Source organism: Tachyglossus aculeatus, chromosome 4 (assembly GCF_015852505.1).
Source record: "Tachyglossus aculeatus isolate mTacAcu1 chromosome 4, mTacAcu1.pri, whole genome shotgun sequence".
In the NCBI taxonomy this organism is placed as follows: domain Eukaryota; kingdom Metazoa; phylum Chordata; class Mammalia; order Monotremata; family Tachyglossidae; genus Tachyglossus; species Tachyglossus aculeatus.
Window position 1 is genome coordinate 11,029,966 of NC_052069.1, and position 19,267 is coordinate 11,049,232.

General features: G+C 50.2%; 1 protein-coding gene across 1 annotated transcript; it reads right to left on the bottom strand.

Annotated features, from left to right (window-relative positions):
• Positions 1 to 14,165: 14,165 nt before the first annotated feature.
• MSX1 (msh homeobox 1) lies at positions 14,166 to 18,362 on the bottom strand. The gene is made up of 2 exons (XM_038745567.1): positions 17,909 to 18,362; positions 14,166 to 14,683 (listed from the first exon to the last, which is right to left on the bottom strand). Exons 1-2 carry the CDS (start codon positions 18,354 to 18,356, stop codon positions 14,235 to 14,237), a joined length of 897 nt encoding a protein of 298 aa, XP_038601495.1. The 5' UTR covers positions 18,357 to 18,362; the 3' UTR covers positions 14,166 to 14,234.
• Between the last annotated feature and the right edge of the window lie 905 nt (positions 18,363 to 19,267).

Sequence of the window (19,267 nt, forward strand, 5' to 3'; positions counted from 1 at the left end):
AGAGCACTTGCCACTAAGCCACAGTGCTGTGGATTCAGAGGATGGAACGGGTCCGGAGAGCCATGTCTACATGCACACCCTCTCCCAGTAGGTGCAGGGAGGTGAACCCAATCCAGAATGTAAGCCTTTAAATTGGATAAAGTGGTATCCTCGCAGAGATAAACAGAGCACTCCTTGGGTCCAGCAGCTTCATCCTCGCAATCCGATCTCCCTTGACTTTTCAACGCCCATTAATCGTGTTTATGCCGGGTCTACCCCGGCGGACAGACGGACTCTCTGGGCCACACGTGCTGCTCACCGCCACGTTAAAGGCAGTAGTGGCCCAGGGGTCATTTTCTGGTAGCGCCAGACAGAGAAGATCAAAGGCGGGAGGCGGTTTCGAAGCTTCCGAAGAGTAAATTCTACTGGATCCCTCAGTTTTTATTAGGAGCTACTGAAGGAACAGGCAACTCAAGTGTACTCGGTGGGTCTTGGAGTGTATTCACTCATTCATTCCATCATATTTATTAAGTGCTTACTTTGAGCAGGGCACTCTACTTAAGCGCTCGGGAAAGTACAGTACAACAATTAAAAGTGACATTCCCAGCCCACTACGAGCTCACAGTCCAAGGGAAGCTTTTAAAACTATGCAACCAAGTGGTGGCACTCTAAAGTCATGGGTTCTAATCCACCACCTGTTTGCTATGTGACCTTGGGCAAGTCACTTTACTTCTCTGTCCCTCAGTTCCTTCATCTGTAAAATGGGTAATGAGACTGTGAGACCAGGGACTGTGTCCATCTCTATTTGTTTGTTTCCACCCCAGTGCTTAGTACGGTGCCGGGAACTTAGTAAGAACTTAGCAAAATACTAGACTGTGAGCCCGCTGTTGGGTAGGGACTGTCTCTATATGTTGCAAACTTGTACTTCCCAAGCGCTTAGTACAGTGCTCTGCACACAGTAAGCGCTCAATAAATACAATTGAATGAAATACCATCAGCATCACTGCTATAATATAGAATTAGGCAAATAAGTGTGCATGTGTGCGTGTGTGTGTGTGCTAGTGTGTAACAGTGTGAGTAGCTGTGAGTGCAGATTATATGTGTGTATGTCAGTGTGAATGTCTGTGTGTACTGGAGAAGCAGTGTAGCCTAGTGGATAGAGCACAGGCCTGGGACTCAAAAGGTCATTGGTTCTAATCCCAGTTTTGCCACTTGTCTGCTGTGTGACCTTGGGAAAGTCACTTCACTTCTCCGGGCCTTCGTTCCTTCAACTGTAAAATGGGGATTGAGATGGTGAGCCCCATGTGGGTCAGGGATTGTGTCCAATCTGACTTGCTTGTATCTACCCCAGTAGATATTACTATTATCATAGTAATAATGATAATAATAATAACAATAATAATAATAATAATAATAATAATGATGATGGCTTTTGTTAAGCACTTACTATGTGCCAAGCACTGTTCGGGATACAAGGTGATCAGGTTGTCCCATGGGGGGCTCACAGTCTTAATCCCCATTTTGCAGATGAGGTAACAGGAACAGAGAAGTTAAATGACTTGCCCAAAGTCACACAGCAGACAAGTGGCGGAGCCGGGATTAGAACCCATGACCTCTGACTCCCAAGCCCGTGCTCTTTCCCCTGAGCCACACTGCTTCTCTAGCCATGCTGCTTCTCTAGTAAGTGCTTCACAAATACTGGAATTATCATTATTATCTTGCCATGCACCTATGAGAGAAGAATGCCGGCAGATTTTGGAAACGGTCGGGAGGAGTAACATTTTCTGGCTGTTCTAAGGGCTCTGCTGGTGGCAGTCTCTATTCTGTGGGGCGATCCACGGAGGCAGGGGAGCACGGGGCGAGCTGACAGTGTGCTCCCAAGGTCCTGCTGAAAAGGCCACGAACCAGGAGGGGGCAATGAGACTGGGGGGCTGGGTGGGGGGGGCGGTGAGGGGGAGATGAAGGAAACCCAAGAAATGTGAGCAGCGGTTTCCTCATTAAAGCCTGTTTGTTTTTGTCTGACATTCACAGCTGTCTCTTTCCCTCGCTTCAGGCGGCAGGCGGACAGAGCTGCGCCCCCCAAAGCAGCCCCAGCCCCACATGTGACACACCCTCATCCCTCCTTTCCCATTCCAGTACACACACACACACTCACACACACACACAAAACCCTCCCATTCCACCACAACACACACCCTCATCCTTCCCTACCTATTCCAACATACACACACACAAAACCCTCACATTCCACCGCAACACACACCCTCACCCCTCCCTACCCATTCCAACACACATACACACGTACACACGCAAACACACGGTCTAAGTGGCCCCCATTATTCTTTGTTCTGGCCCCTCCTTTCCTTACTCCTGATGGTCCTAACACCTTCAGAGTTTCTTAGCAAAAGAAAGCATCCAGGATTTTATTTTTATTATTATTAATCAGTAATAATAATAATAATAGTTTTTCTTAAGTGTTTACTATGTGTCAACCACTGTTCTAAGCACCAGGGGAGATGCAAGGTCATCAAGTAGGACACTGTCCCTGTCCCACAGGGGGCTCACAGTCTTAATGCCCATTTTTAGAGATGAGGGAATTGAAGCCCCGAGAATTTAAGTGACTTGTCCAAAGTCGTACAGCAGACAAGTGGCAGAGCTGGGACTGGAACCCAAGTCCTTCTGACTCCCAAGCCCTTGCTTTATCCACTAGGCCACTCTGCTTCCCCAAAATTTGAAGAGATCTCTGCCCCTTAGATTAATTTCTTGGGCACCCATTATCCAATCAATCAATCACATTTATTCAGCACATACTACGTGCAGAGCACTGTACTAAGCTCTTGGGAGAGTGCAAGATAACAATACAGCAGACACATTCCCTGCCCACAACGAACAGTCTAGAGAAGCTGGCAGTCTATCTACACCTCAGGACTCAACACTCAGTCTATCTCCCCCTCCCCCCATTTATTTTTTGCTTCTTCTTCTGTGGTTTTGAAACCCATCTTTTGACCCAGGAACCAATGAGAGACGCAGAGAGTGAATGCCGGTCTGGGGGTCACCTTTCTCCGGGGTCACCCTGGGTCCTGACTCAGCTCCTTCCCTCTATAACCTCACCCTGCTGATCCTCCCTGTAGGAACTGGTTGAGAGGTGGGGGAGGAGAGGGGGCTTGCTTCCCAGGTGTGAAATTCACAGGAACCATCTGAACACCCTTGTGTCGAGCTTTTTGGGAAAACGTCTTTCCAGGAGAAAGATGTGGGTAGTAAGCGTCGAAGCAGATGAGTGGCAGAGCCAGGATTAGAACCCAGGTCCCTCTGATTCCCAGGCCCATGTTCTCTCCACTAGGCCACGCTATTTCCCCAAAATTTGAAGGGCTCCCCTACCCCTTGGTTTGTCAGTCATCTGCTATCCAATCAATCAATCATATTTATTCAGTGCATAAGATGTGCAGAGCCCTTTACTAAACTCTTTGAAGAGTCCCTTCAAAGCCCTAGTGAGAGCTCACCTCCTCCAGGAGGTCTTCTCAGACTGAGCCCCCTCCTTCCTCTCGCCCTCCCCATCCCCCCGCCCTACCTCCTTCCCCTCCCCACAGCACCTGTATATATATTTGTACAGATTTATTACTCTCACTTGTACATATTCACTATTCTATTAATTTTATTTTGCTAATATGTTTTGTTTTGTTGTCTGTCTCCCCCTTCTAGACTGTGAGCCCGTTGTTGTGTAGGGACCGTCTCTATGTGTTGCCAACTTGTACTTCCCAAGCACTTAGTACAGTGCTCTGCACACAGTAGGTGCTCAATAAATACGATTGAATGAATGGAGTGAGAGTGCACTATATCAAGCGCTTAGTATGGTGCTCTGCACACAGTAAGGGCTCAATAAATATGATTGAATGAATGAATGAACAATACAACAGACACATTTCCTATGACTGGGCCTCCCTCAAAGCCCTTATACTTGTATAGACCATCGTTATGTACTTTGAAAAGTTGCATGGAGAAAAAAGAGAGAAGGAGGCCAAGAGAGGGAGAAGCAGTGTGAGAGGAAAGAGGGAAGAAAAAGAGGAAGAAATGTGGAGGGAAAAGAGAAGAGGAGAAAGAGGAGGGAGGGAAGAAAGACAGTGAAAGAAAGTCAGAGGGGGACAAACAGGAAAGAAACATATCGAAAATGTGACCAAAGCCAGAAAGACAGAGACACAGGAGAAAAGGGAGGAGGAGAGAGATTGCACTTGTCAGCTGTTAATGCATTTTCCACTAGTAGTTGTATACAGGCTTTCCATACATCATGCTCTCTTTGTCTCTGTTTTGTTCATTCATTCATTCAATCGTATTTAATAAGTGTTTACTGTGTGCAGAGCACTGTGCTAAATACTTGGGAAAGTACAAGTAGGGAAGCAGCGTGGCTCAGTGGAAAGAGCCCGGGCTTTGGAGTCAGAGGTCATGGGTTCAAATCCCGGCTCCACCACTTGTCAGCTGTGTGACTTTGGGCCAGTCACTTCCCTTCTCTGCACCTCAGTTACCTCGTCTGTAAAATGGGGATTAAGACTGTGAGCTCCCCGTGGGACAACTTGATCACCTTGTATTCTCCCCAGCGCTTAGAACAGTGCTTTGCACATAGTAAGCGCTTAACAAATACCATCATTATTACTGCAATACAGCAATAATGACAACCACTGCCCACAACGAGCTCACAGTCTAGAGGGGGGAGACAGACATCAGTTTTGTCTACCATCCGAAGTTGCCTATGTGAGGAGTAATCCCGGCTCCACCTCTTGTCTGCTGTGTGACCTTGGGCAAGTCACTTTACTTCTCTGTGCCTCAGTTACCTCATCATTTATTCATTCATTCATTCAATCGTATTTATTGAGCACTCACTGTGTGCAGAGCACTGTACTAAGCGCTTGGGAAGTACAAGTCGGAAACAGATAGAGATGGTCCCTACCCAACAATGGGCTCACAGTCTAGAAGGGGGAGACAGACAACAAAACAAAACATGTAGATAGGTGTCAAAATCATCAGAACAAATAGAATTATAGCTATATGCACATCTTTAACAAAATAAATAGAATAGTAAATTTGTATAAGTAAAATAGAGTAATAAATCTGTACGAATATATGTATACAAGTGCTGTGGGAAGGGGAAGGAGGTAGGGCAAGGGGTGGAGAGGACAAGACCCCCCCTCAATGGGCTCATCTGTAAAATGGGGATTGAGATTGTGAGCCTCATGTGGGACAGGGGCTGTGCCCAACCCAATTTGCTTGTATCCACCCCAGTGCTTAGTACAGTGCCTGGCACATAGTAAGTGCTTAACAAATACCATAATTATTGTTATGTAATGGTGGGAGGCTGTGAGCATGGGTGTATATGGATTGAATCCATCTCTTTCTCCAAGCACCGAGCATCAACACGGATGCGATTTTGCACCGGTATGAATTGGTGGAGCAACAGGGCATGTTGGTTAGAGCACAGGCCTGGGACTTAGAAGGTCACAGGTTCTACTCCCCAACTCTGCCACTTGTCTGCTGTGTGACCTTGGGCAAGTCACTTCACTTCTCTGGGCCTCAGTTCTCTCATCTGTAAAATGGGGATGAAGACTGTGAGCCCCATGTGGGACAGGGACTGTGTCCAACCCGATTTGCTTGTATCTACCCCAGAGATTTGTACCATGCCTGGCACACAGTAAGGCGTAGTGGATACATCACATTCCTGGGAGTCAGAAGGTCATGGGTTCTAATCCCAGTTCTGCCACTTGTCTGCTGTGTGACTTTGAGCAAGTCATTTCGCTTCTCTGGGCCTCAGTTCCCTCATCTGTAAAATGAGGATGGAGACTGTGAGCCCCATGTGGGACAGAGACCATCCAATCCAATTTGCTTGTATCCACCCCAGCACTTAGAAATGATGATGATGATGATGATGGCATTCATTAAGTGCTTACTATTTGCCAGGCATTGTTCTAAACGCTGGGCTAGATACAAGATAATCAGGTGGGACACAGTCTCTGTCCCACATAATAACAATAATAACAATAATAATGATGGCATTTTTTAAGCGCTTACTGTGTGCAAAGCATTCATTCAATCGTATTTATTGAGCACTTACTGTGTACAGAGCACTATACTAAGCGCTTGGGAAATACAAGTTGGCAACATATAGATACGGTCCCTACCCAACAGCGGGCTCGCAGTCGAGAAGACTGAAAGCACTGTTCTAAGTGCTGGGGAGGATACAAGGTGTTCAGATTGTCCCCACTGAGCTCACAGTCTTCATCCCCATTTTACAGATGAGGCAACTGAGTCACAGAAAAGTAGCACTCACAGTCTTAATCCCCATTTTCCAGATGAGGGAACCGAGGCCCAGAGAAGTGAAGCGACTTGCCCAAGGTCACACAGCAGACACGTGGCAGAATCGGGATTAGAACCCATGTCCTTCTGACTCCGAGGCCCGTGCTCTATCCACCAGGCCGCACATAGAGAGTGCTTAACAAATACCGTAATAATACTACGTACAATAATAGTGTATTGAACGCCAGTGTGTTTGGTAGGTGTGTCAGGGTTTTGTGTGTGCCTGGGTTGGATGTGTGTATTTATGTTCTACGTGTTGGGCGGAGGGAGGGGGAATGTGTGTTTTGTGTGTGTGCACTGGGAGGGACTGGAGAGGGAGAGGAGTTGATGAGGAAACTGCTTTGGCTACCCTCAATACTGGAGCAGCCCTGGCGCCAGCGCCCCCGAGTTGAAAGGAAAACACCGATTCTCACTTCCAGCTACCCATTGAGATCCTTAAGGCGACAAAGACACAAAAGTGAGTTTTATTTGCTGGTAAGCCCGAGGCAAGAAAAAGAAAAGCCAATTCCCCCCCCCCTCCCTCCCTTAAAAAGAGCCGCCAAATCCTTTTTGCTCTTTTGTGTGAGCTTTTCTTATTCACATGGGCCGCTCACCCGTGTGATTCTCAACTTATTGTCATTACTTAGTTATTAATTGTTCTCATCTGGGTTTAATTGAGCAACGAGGGACTTTAGCCCAAGGGGTCAGCGAGGGAGGAAAAAAAAGGGGGGGAAAAAAAAGAAACTTAAAACAAAGAAGCATTTAGTCGGGATCGGTTCTTCCAGATCTCCATCTCGGTTGACATAATGTAAAAAGTCCAGACCGTCCAGCTGGGAAAGGCGAAGGAGCCATCGGCTTGATTTGCAACTCCAGCATTATCATTGTGTGCATTTAATAGCCGTCCCCAGCAGTAACAACCCTGAAAACCGAGCCCAAACAGTAAATAGATGGCTGCCCGAAGACCCCTGATTGACTCCCCGCGTTTGATCTTTTCTAAAACTCCTCCGAGGTAAATTTGGGCCGAGATCTAATCTTCCCCCGAAATAGTTTTATCGCCCATCCCAGCCTCTCCCAGAGAAAAGACGTGGGAAAAAAAAAAGAAGAAGAAGAGAAGTTTTCTCGCTCCAAGCGGGGCGTTTTGTTGTTGTGGACATTAACACGACCAAATCTTCGGGGGGAGAGAAAAAAAAAGGGAGGGTCGGAGAGGGGGAGGAAAGCTGAGACAGAAACTCGGGGGAGAAAAACGAGGAGGGGGAAAGGTGAAAGAAAGTGAAAGCCGAAAAAAGAGAGGGGGAAGGAGAAGGGGAATGGAGGGGGAAGGGGACTGTTTCGTTAACAGGGATTGTCTCTCTTCATTGCTGTATTGAACTTTCCCGAGCGCTTAGGACAGTGCTGTGCACCAATAAACGCTCAAGAGATATGATTAAATGAAGAGGGGGAAAGGATGGCAAGGGGAAAGAGGGGAGAGTGAAGAAAAAGGGGTGGAGTGGTCTTCTGCAGGTAGGCTGGGCTGATTTATTGAAGGTTTCGGTGATATTTGGGGGATGCTAGGAGTTCCACTTGGCCCCCAGCTATAGCCTCTCTGGAGCCTCCGTGTGTCTGCGGAATTATTTTCCTCCAATTTTGCCTCGACCTTAAATTGCCGAAGTCCAGCCAAGAGCTCAGTGTGCCCCGGAGGAAGCCACCCCTCTCCCGTGACACAGGAAAAAGAAGAAGAATGCATGGCATTCGCCCACCCGCCTTTCCAGGGCATAGCGCGGATAATCATCATGGTATTTGTTAAGCACTTACTATTCATTCATTCAATCGTATTTATTGAGCGCTTACTGTGTGCAGAGCACTGTACTAAGCGCTTGGGAAGTACAAGTTGGCAACATATAGAGACGGTCCCTACCCAACAGCGGGCTCACTTACTACGTTTCAGACTAGTAACTCTAGACCGTGAGCTCTTGGTAGGCAGAAAATGTGTCTGTTGTATTCTGTACTCTTCCAAGTGCTTAGAACAGTGCTCAGCACATAGTAAGAGCTCAATAAATACGATTGAATGAATAAATGACTGCCAGGTACTGTCCTGAGCGCTGGGGTGGATACAAGGTAATCGGGTTGGACACAGTCCCTGTCCCTCATAGGGCTCACAGTCTTCAGATTTTACATTTTACAGATGGAGGCCCAGAGAAGTGAATTGGCTTGCCCAAGGTCACCCAGCAGTTAAGTGGCAGAGTCAGGATTAGAACCCATGACCTTCTGACTCCCAGCCCGGGTTTTATCCATTAGGCCACACTGCTTCTGGTGGGCAATGGCATGGGAGTTGGCAGTGGATAATTACAGCCTCCCAAGACCAGAAAAAAACTCCCTAACAGACGCTGATTTCTCATATTTTTAATTCATTTGCTTAAATTTATTCATCTATCTATTTATACTAATGTCTCCCTCCCCCTCTAGACTGTTACTCCCCCTCTAGACTGTGAGCTCGTCGTGGTCAAGGAATGTGATGCTATGTTGTACTCTCCCAAGTGCTTAGTGTTTCACACACAGTAAGTGCTCGAAAAATGCGATTAATAATAATAGCAATACCTATGCAGCAGTGGCAGTCCTAAGGAGCCCTGGAATCAATCAACCAATGGCATTTATTGAGTGCTACGTGCAAAACACTATACTAAACGCTTGGGAGTGTATGATACACTCCCAGTGCTTAGAACAGTGCTTTGCACATAGTAAGCACTTAACAAATACCATCATTATTATTATTATTATTATTATCACACAAAGCAACAGAATTCACAGACCTGTTCCCTGCCCATAACGAGCTTACCTCTCCTTCCCCCATTCTGGCAGATTTGTTCATTCATTCGTATTAATTGAGTGCTTACAGTGTGCAGAACACTGGACTAAGCGTTTGGGAAAGCGCAATGCAGCAATAAAGAGAGATAATCCCTGCCCACAACGAGCTCACAGTCCAGAGTGGAGAGACAGACGTCGATACAAATAAACAGACATCAAAATAAAGAAATGAAATTACAGATGTATACCTACATGCTGTGGGGATGTGTATGTGTGTAAAATTATATGTATGGATAGACCCACACAGCCGTGTGTGTGTGTGTGTGTGTGTGTGTATTTGTGTTGTAGTAAGAGAAGCAGCGTGGCTTAGTGGAAAGAGCATGGGCTTGGGAGTCAGAAGCCGTGGGTTCTAATCCCGGCTCTGCCACTTATCAGCTGGGTGACTTTGGGCAAGTCACTTCATATCTCTGTGCCTCACTTGCTTCATCTGTAAAATGGGGATCAAGACTGTGAGCCCCCCGTGGGACATCCTGATTACCTTGTATCTATCCCAGCGTTGTTCTAAGGAACATGGTAAGCGCTTAAGAAATGCCATCATTTATTATTATTATTATTAGTTCCCAAGCGCTTAGTACAGTACTGTGCACACAATAAGCGCTCAATAAATACGACTGAATGAATAGCAGACAGAGGCAATGGCTTTGGTTTCCCGTTGACGTCTCCTGCCGCCCTCCCTCGATGTAAGCGAACCCCCTGTAATGCCTCGGATATTTCCAGGAGGGTAATTTGGACAAGTTCAGACTAAAGTCGGAGCCGATTGGAGATTGCCCCCCCTCCTTCCTCCGACTTGCAGAATCCCGGGAATCTGGGAACTCGGACTCCCTCGGAGCTGTCCCGGCGCCAGCAGAAAACTCGGGCTGATCCGCCCCTCATTCCTCAGGACTAGCAACTCCATCCCAAGGCCCCCTCCCCCCAGGACCCTCATTCATTCTTTCATTCAATCGTATTTATTTAGCGCTTACTGTGTGCAGAGCACTGTACTAAGCGCTTGGAAAGTACAATTCGGCAACAGATATGGACAATCCCTACCCAACAACGTGCTCACAGTCTAGTAGTGGGAAGACAGACGACAAAACAAGTAGACAGGCGTCAATAGCATCAAAATAGATAAATAGAATTATAGATAGATGCACATCATTAATATAAATAAATAGAATTATAATTATGTACATATATGTATATATACAAGTGCTGTGGAGAGGGGAAAGGGATATGGCAGAGGGAGGGAGTAGGGGCGATGGGGAGGGAAGGAGAAGCAGAGGAAAAAGTGGGGGCTAAGTCTGGGAAGGCCTCCTGTTGTCTGGGGGCTCTCCACCGGGCCCTGGGACTTAAGTCCTCTCCCTTTTGACTCCCTCCAAGGGGCTCTGCAGGTCAGCAGCAGCGACGTCTCCTCCAGGCAGAGCTAGGATTTCATCTGCCTCCCTCCCCGGGGATGTCGGGGGGAGACTAAGAGGAGGCCGTGGAGAGGGATCTCCCCTCCGGAAAACGACTCCCCTCCCCAAGAAAGAAGTCCCGGGCGGACCCACCGATTAATTCATTCAATCTTATTTATTGAGCGCTTACTGTGCACAGAGCACTGGACTAAGCGCTTGGAAAGTACAATACAGCAATAAAGAGAGACGGTCCCTTCCTACAAAGAGTTTGCGGAATTGGGGAAGAGGGGCTCATTCATTCTATCGTATTTATTGAGCGCTTACTGTGTGCAGAGCACGGGACTGGGCGCTTTGGAGCGGGCAAGACAGCAATAAAGAGGGACAGTCTAAAGTCGCCCACAACGAGCTCACAGTCTAGAGAGGGGAAGACGGACATCAGTACAAGCAAACAGGCATGGCTTAGTGGAAAGGGCGCGAGTTTGGGAGTCAGAGGTCGTGGGTTGTAATCCCCGCTCCGCCACTTATCAGATGTGTGACTTTGGGCAAGTCATTCATTCTTTCATTCATTAAGCGCTTACTGTGTGCGGAGCACTGTATTAAGCGCTTGGGAAGTACAAGTCACTTAAATTATCTGGGCCTCCGTTACCTCATCTGTAAAATGGGGATTAATAATAATAATAATAATGTTATTTGTTAAGCGCTCTGTGCCAAGCACTGTTCTAAGCGCTGGACTGTGAGCCCCACCAAGGACAACCTGAATACCTTGTATCTTCCAAGCGCGTAGTACAGTGCTAAGCGCTTAGTACAGTGCTCTGCACACAGTAAGTGCTCAATAAATACGATTGATGAATGAATCTACCCCAACGCTTAGAACAGTGCTTGGCAAATAGTAAGCGCTGAACAAAAAACATTATTATTAATATTAGTAATACTATTACTTCTAACATAAAATTTGAAATGTCAACCTAAATGCTGGGGAAGGGGCGGTTAGGGTGCCTCTGGAACGAGCTGGACAGCTGATCCTCGGCGGGAGCCGGCCCGGATGGCAAGTACAGCCCCCTCCCCATCTCCAAGCCCCCGGGCACCTGAAGGGCGGGCAGGATGGATGGGCAACCGACGGCTCCGGCTATGAGCTATCAACTGGCGTCTCGGCCAGCCTCTCTCCCACCGGCTTCTCGCATTCCTGCAAGAAGCGTTAAACCCGGGAGATCTCTTCTCTCCAACCTGCCTCCCGCACCCTTGCGGGAAGCGTTAAACCCAGGAGATCTCCCCTCTCCGACTTGCCTCCCGCACCACTGCAAGAAGCGTTAAACCCAGGAGACCACCACTCTCCGACGGGCCTCCCGCACTCCTGCAAGAACCGTTAAACCCACCTCTCTCCGACTTGCCTCCCAAACCCCTGCGGGAAGCGTTAAACCCAGGAGATCTCCTCTCTCCGATCTGCCTCCCTCAACCCCTTGTAGGAATCGTTAAACCCAGGAGATCTCCCCTTTCCGACGGGTTTCCTGCCCTCCTGCAAGAAGCATTAAACCCAGGAGATCTCCTCTCTCCGACCCTCCTCCCTCACTCCTTACAGGAACCGTTAAACCCAGCAGACCTCTCCTCTCCGACCGGCCTCCCGCACCCCTGTGCGAAGCGTTAAACCCAGGAGATCTGCCCTCTCAGACGGGCCTCCCGCACTCCTGCAAGAAGCGTTAAACCCACCTCTCTCCGACCTGCCTCCCGCACTCCTGCAAGAAGCTTTAAACCCAGGAGATCTATCTCCTCTCTCCGACCTGCCTTCCCACACGCCTGCAAGAAGCGTTAAGCCCATGAGACCACCGCTCTCGTTTGCCCGCAACCTACCTTAAGGGAGAAGAGCGCCTGGTGCTAGCCAAGGCAAGGCGGGACGGGCCTGGGGCGAGGACAAGTCCTTTGCTTGGCGATCGGGTCCCTACAAGCAAACCCAGGAGGAGCGGGATGGGGAGCGACGGGCGGAGAAGAGGAGCCGACACTTCCAGCATCCCCCAAAACGCGTTGTAGAGGAGATCTGGGACCTCAAAACGCACTGTAGAGGAGAGATCTGGGGCCTTGATATATTCGGATTATTCCTCCACTTGGGCTTCCACTCCCGACTGATTTAAGACCGTCCAGATCCTAAACCTAGCTACAGCAAAATCCAAGCTGTTCTCCTTCTTGATCCGTTTCGATGGGCAACTGTCTAGAAAATTCATAATTTTTTTTAAAGTCTCCTAACCTCTGGGCTTTTCCAAAACAACCCGAGAGGGACCATGTCCAATCCGTTTATTTCATAATCACCTCGGAGTAGACGCTTGGTACCATCATTATAGAGTTCTCTTCTACTTAGGTTCTAGCCTTGCCCTCCGAGTTCAGTATTTCACTTTTTTTCCCCTCTCGTGCATATTTTGGATATCGCTACGGGGACCCCCAAAGTAACATCGGAGCATCCCCCAAATGATCTCTCTAAGCCGTTTGCCTAGAAGTGGTGGGAAATAAAATGTTGTACTAAATCGGGGGAAACCGATGAAAATAGATCAAACCCAATGTAGCTTAAAATTAATTTATTTAACAAATATAGCTATAATATAAATGATAATAAAATTTCAAATATACAATATATTACATAGTACACAGAGTCCCTTCCAAAGGGACTTTTCAAGGAACCCAAAAGATCGGTGGTGCTGTTCAAAACGTTCAGGACGTTTAGTTTACATTTTTCGCTCAGTTGGTATATGTCCTTTTTCACCCGGCTTTGACCTTGGCGAGATTATCTGTGTATTTTAAACATTTCCCCGCCCCCCCCCCCCCAAAAAAATCTTCCCTATAAAGTCAGGCCCTCCTTGCCTACGCCCCAAAGCGTCTCTTCCTTTAATCTGGGAGACAACACGTCTACACACACACACACTCACACGCATACAATCACACACCCCCTTTCTCCCTCCTTTCCTGAACAGGGTGGGGGCAATAGTTCTAGTTTTCCTTCTCTCTTGAGGAGCGGACTTGGTGGGATGTTGGGGGACTGTTTTTGTTGCGAGGAGAGATATAGGTCAGCCTAGGAAGGGCTTAAAGAGGCAGGGGGGAGATCGAAGCATAACGCCCAGCCGAAACCCAACCGGATTGAAAAGGGATACGTCTGTGGATTAGGAGGACAGGAGAATAGGGCGGAAGGAAGGAGAGAAGGAGGATGGGCGTTCAAAGGGATTAAAAGAAGTTTGCGTGGATGTTTCCTGCCACTTGTTAGGACGAGGTTGGAGGGGGAGGGAGGGAAGGAGAGGGAGGGAAGGGAAAGGAAGGGACGGGAAGGGAAGGAAAAGTAAGGGAAGGAGAGGAAAGGGAAAGGAAGGGAAGGGAAAGAAAAGGAAGGGGAGGGAAGAAGAGGAAAGGAAAGAAAGGAAAAGGAAGGGAAGGGGAGGAAAATGAAGGAAAGGGGAGGAAAAGGAAGGGGAGGGAAAGGAAGGAAAGGAAAAAGAAGGGAAGGGGAGGAAAAGTGAAGGAAAGGAAAGGAAGGAAAGGAAAAGGGAGGGAAGGAAAGGAGATGAATGGGAAGGGAAGGTAAAGGAAGGGAAGGGAAGGGAAAAGGAAGGAAAGCAAAGAGAAGAGAAGGGAAAGGAAGGGAGCCAAGCTCGCCAAGCCGAGGAGGCTCGAAGGCTCTAGGTTTTGCCGGGCGTTCAGATGCGTCCTAGGCTGGGGGCCGGGCCGGGGCCTTCGTCCGGGCCCTCCGCCTTATGTCAGGTGGTACATGCTGTATCCCACGTGCGCCGTGTACAGTCCCACGGGAGCCACGGGCAAGGCGGCGCGCTGGAAAGGCCCGGAGGCCCCGTAGAGGGAGGCTCCCGCGGCCGCGGCCGCCGCCACGGCGGCCGGTGCCCCCAGCGGGAAGGAGAGGCCGAAGGCGGCCGGGGGCAGCAGGGGCTTGGCTGCCATCTTCAGCTTCTCCAGCTCGGCCTCCTGCAGTCTCTTGGCCTTGGCGCGCCGGTTCTGGAACCAGATCTTCACCTGGGTCTCGGTGAGGCTGAGGGAGCTGGAGAACTCGGCGCGCTCGGCGATGGACAGGTACTGCTTCTGCCGGAATTTGCGCTCCAGGGCCAGCAGCTGGGCCGTGGTGAAGGGCGTCCGGGGTTTCCTGTTGGTCTTGTGTTTGCGCAGGGTGCAGGCCGGGGGGCTCAGGCGCCCTGGGGGGGGACAGCCGGAGGGGAAGGGGAGGAACAGGAGGGACAGAGGAAAAAAAAAAGGCCCGTCCTGTCAGCCGCGATGTAGGCCACTGGCCAAAATGCCCCTCTCTCCTCCCCCTGGCTCCTGGGCCAGGTTCTCCACCCGGGGGACCGAGGCGGTTTTCATGATAATAATAATAATAACCTTGGGATTTACTAGGCGCTTACTGTAGTAGAGAAGCAGCGTGCCTCAGTGGAAGGAGCACGGGCTTTGGAGATAAGAGGTCATGGGCCCAAAGCCCGCTCCGCCAATTGTCAGTTGTGTGACTTTGGGCAAGTCACTTCACTTCCCTGTGCCCCAGTGACCTCATCCGGAAAATGGGGATGAAGACTGTGAGCCCCACGTGGAATAACCTGATTACCTTGAATCTCCCCCAGTACTTAGAACAGTGGTTGGCACAGAGTAAGAGCTTAACAAATACCAAAATTATTATTATTACTATGACGGCATTTGCGCTTACTGTAATAATAATGATGGCATTTGTTAAGCACTTACTCTGTGCCAAGAACTGTTCTAAGAGCCGGGGGAGATGCTAGGTCAGCAGGTTGTCCCACGTCGTGCTGACAGTCTTCATCCCCATTTTCCAGATGAGGTCACTGAGGCCCAGAGAAGTTAAGTGACTTGCCCAAGGTCACATAGCTGACAAGTGACAGAGCCGGGATTAGAACCCACGACCTCTGACTCCCAAACCCGGGCTCTTTCCACTAAGCCACGCTGCTTCTCTAATGCAGAGGTTTTCCTCTGCATTCATTCATTCAATCATGCTAATTGAGCGCTTACTGTGCGCAGAGCACTGTACTAAGCGCTTGGGAAGCACAAATCGGCAATACATAGAGACGGTCCCTACCCTTCATCTACCCTCACCCCGGGAACGGGACCCTCTAAACCGCCCCCACACCACCCCATCCTCGGCCTAGCAACTTGGCAGACTGGGGGGTCTGACTCCCCTTCTTCCCGGTTGGGTGGGTTTGTTTGTTTGCTTTTTCTACGAGCCTGAATCATCAACACACGACGGAGGGGAGGAGATGATGTTAGTTTAAGGAGAGGGCGGGGGAAATCATAAAAAAAAACCCAAAACGTTGTAAGTGATAGTCTCATAAAAAGGGAGCTTAACTCAAGACATAAAACGGGCAAAGCTCTCCAGACACACTAGCCGAGTCGTTCATCAGACCCCTGGGAAACGGATTCAACATGTAATTAATTAAGAGGTCTAAATTAACAACCGGACAGTCTGGTTTGTGGTTGGTCATACGTTGACCAACTTCCTTGGTCAGTGGGGCGGGTCTCACAAAAATACCCCAGAACGAGGCAACCCATTTGAATTCTGTGACCCAAACCTCCAAAAAATGGGAAATATTTTTCATCTGTTTTTCAGCTACTACATCTTGAGTAGATGTGTAATTCTTTGTCGTCCCGTTTTACTGACCCTCTTCCCTCGCCAAAAAAAAGGAGGAGGGGGAGGAGGAACGAGAAGGAGAAACCCTCTTCCTTTCAAGCCTTTGATAAAAGTTTTCCGAAACTCTAATTCGAAACACCAACTCGAGAACCTCAACAGATTGTAATTGTTTTCGATGAAAGCGCCGCACTCTGGTTCGTCTTCCTGAGTCATTAAAGAGAGGGAGGTGCGGAGGTGATTTAATTTCACATAATCGAGTCCCCAAATAAAGTCATTTCTCAAGTTCATGGCATTTAATTCAGACTTGTATTACCCGGTTAAAGAAAAAAAACAACAAACGAGAGAAAAACGTGGGAATCTACCGGCCTTGGAAACCTCTCTACATTTTTTTTGGGGGGGCAGTCTAGAAATTCGGGGAAAATGCACGCACTATTTAAAAAGTCTCCGGAGTGGTAACCCCCAGCCTCTTACCCCTAATTAAAACCAGAGGCGGGGAATTTTTTTCAAGACCTCCTCTAATCGCGATTCGTTCGGATCCCCACCGTCTTCCTGGAGTAAAGGGAGAAGATAAAATCCCCGACGGTCGGACCCGAGGGACCTCAGAAAAAGTGCAACTCCGGACTGACCCTGCGGGAGAACCGAATCGCCCCGGATCTGCCGTGTGACCTTCGACAAGTCACTTCAAGTCTCTGGGCCTCAGTCACCTCATCTGGAAAATGGGGATTAAGACTATGAACCCCATATGGGACAGGGACTGTGTCGCACCCGATTTGGATGTATCTACCCCGGCCCTTGAAACAGCGCCTGGCACGCAGTAAGCGCTGAACAAATGCCATAACTGTTATTTATTATTACTATTATTATTATTTTCCGTCCCGCGGTGTGGGACCGACGAACCTCTCAAGCCGGGGCCGTAGAGGCCGAGGCGGAACTGCTATGGGGAAGGGGAAATGATGATGGGTCGGAAACGAGTGTCACTGGGAACGAGGAAACAGGGAACGCCCTTCCTTCCCTGGGCGGCCCGGGCACCTGGGTCCTGGCGTCACCTTTCCCAGAGCCCGTAGGGGCCTTTCCGCACATGCCTGACTTGTCCGCAGGCTTGTCTGTCCGATGATACAACCCCTGGTTTAATATCCATTCATTCAATCGTCTTTACTGAGTCCTTACTGTGTACAGAGGACTGTACTAAGCGTGGGGAAAGTAGAATAGAAACAGCGTAGTTTAGTACCGGGACTAAGGGTTTGGGAGTCGGAGGACGTGGGCTCTAATCTCGGCTCCTCCACCCTTTAGCGAGTCACTTTACTACTCCATCCCTCAGTTCCCTCATCTGGAAAATGGGGATTAAGACTGTGACCCCGTGTGGGACAACCTGATGACTTTACTACTACTACTACTACTACTAATAGTGATTGTGGCATTTGCTAAACAGTATGTACCGAACTCTGTAGTAACCGCTGGAGTGGATACAACAGTCCCTGTCCCACGTGGGGCTCCCAGTCTCCATCCCCATTTGACAGATGAGGCCACCGAGGCCCAGAGAAATCAAGGGACCTACCCAAAGTCTCACAGCAGACAAGAGGTAGAGTCAGGATTAGAACCCGTGACCTTCTAACTCCCAGGCCCGGGTTGGCACGTAGTAAGATCTTACCAAATAATCATGATTATATTATTACGGTAGAGTGAGAAGGAGAGATCATCCCCGCCCACAACGACTCCACGGGGTAGAGGACAGCCCCCCCGCCCATCCCGAACCTCTCCCTGGCCCCGGAGGGAAAGGTTTCCTACTCACTGGTGGGGGGAGGCGAGAATCTGGAGGTTTGCATCCACGGGCCGCACTCCGACTTTTCGGGGCTCTCGGGTTTGACAAGCGCCTCGTCCGGCAGTTTTATGAGTCCTCCCACGGAAAAATGCGCGTTGAGGGGCAGGGGGGCGTCCGAAGCCCCCGGCCCCGATAAGGATCCGACCCTGGGGCTGAGGGTCTGCCCCGACGGGCCGGTGGCCAGCGGGGGCCCGTCGAGGCCGGATAGGCCGTCCCGGCCTCCGCCGGGCTTCCTGGGGTCTGCGGCCATCAGGGCCTCCACGCTGAAAGGCAGCAGGGACGGGGACACTTTGGGCTTGTCGCCCTCCTCCTCGCCCCCCATGGGGCCCCCCGCGGCGGGCTTGCTGAAGGCGGACGCGGGCGACTCTTCGGTTTTCCCCCCGATTGGCAAAGAAGTCATAGCAGCAGCCGGGGCCATGCAGAGCCGGGGCCCGCCTCCAGCCGCAGGACCGGCCCGGCCCCGCTCATGGGCTTCTTGGACGGCGGGGAGGGGGCTGCCTCCAACTGGGGCCGCTTCGGAAGGGTCTTTTCCCCTCCTTCCTCGTCCGTCCGTCCGTCCGTGCGGCCGTCGGGGGACGGGGGCGGGGGGTGGGGGGTCTCGGTGTGTGTGTGTCCGTCGGTGGCGGCCGGTCCTCCGCACCGGGCCGTTTGGGCGCAGTCCAGCGGCGGGTCCCCGGAGGGCCGGCTAATAAGGCGAGGGCCCGCTCGGGCTCGGCCAATCAGGGGCGGGAGGGGAGGGACGGCCGAGCCCCATTGGACGGCCGCCCTCGGGGCCGCACCTACCGGCGGGCTCCCCTCCGGGCCGCTGCTCCGAGGCGGCGCCGCGGGACGAGGGGGAGGGAGACACCCACCCGGGGAGGGACGGAGGGACCGAGGGAGGGACGGACGGAGGGACGGACGGAGGGACGGAGGGAGGGCAGGGCAGCCCAGCCCAGCCCAGCCCAGCCACCCGGCCGCCGCGGACACTGCGAAACTTTCCTCTGCGCTCTAATCATTTTCTTTCTCTCTCCTTCTCCTGTCTCTTCCGCTCTTTCTCTCTTTTCTGTCCCTCTTCTCTTTCTCTCTCCCTCGCTCTCTTTCCTTTATCTCCCTCTTTTCTCTCCCTCCCTCTCCTTCCTCTCCCTCTCTCCCTTTCCTTTATCTCCCTCTTTTCTCTCCCTATTCTGTTTCCCTCCTTCTCCTTTCTCTCCCTCTCCTTTTTCTCCCCCCTTTCTCTCCCTCTTTTTCTCTCTTTTCTCTCCCTCTTCTCTATTTTCCTCCCTCTGCTTTCTCTCTCCTTTCTCCCCCTTTCTCTCACCCTTTTCTCTCCCTCTTCTGTTTTTCCCTTCT

Bases quoted from the DNA above. Each gene is read 5' to 3' on its own strand.
- MSX1 (XM_038745567.1), bottom strand. From the start codon at position 18,356: ATGGCCCCGGCTGCTGCTATGACTTCTTTGCCAATCGGGGGGAAAACC. The intron at 14,684-17,908 runs GTGAGTAGGAAA...GTCCCCCCCCAG, and splicing joins ATTCTCGCCTCCCCCCACCA to GGCGCCTGAGCCCCCCGGCC.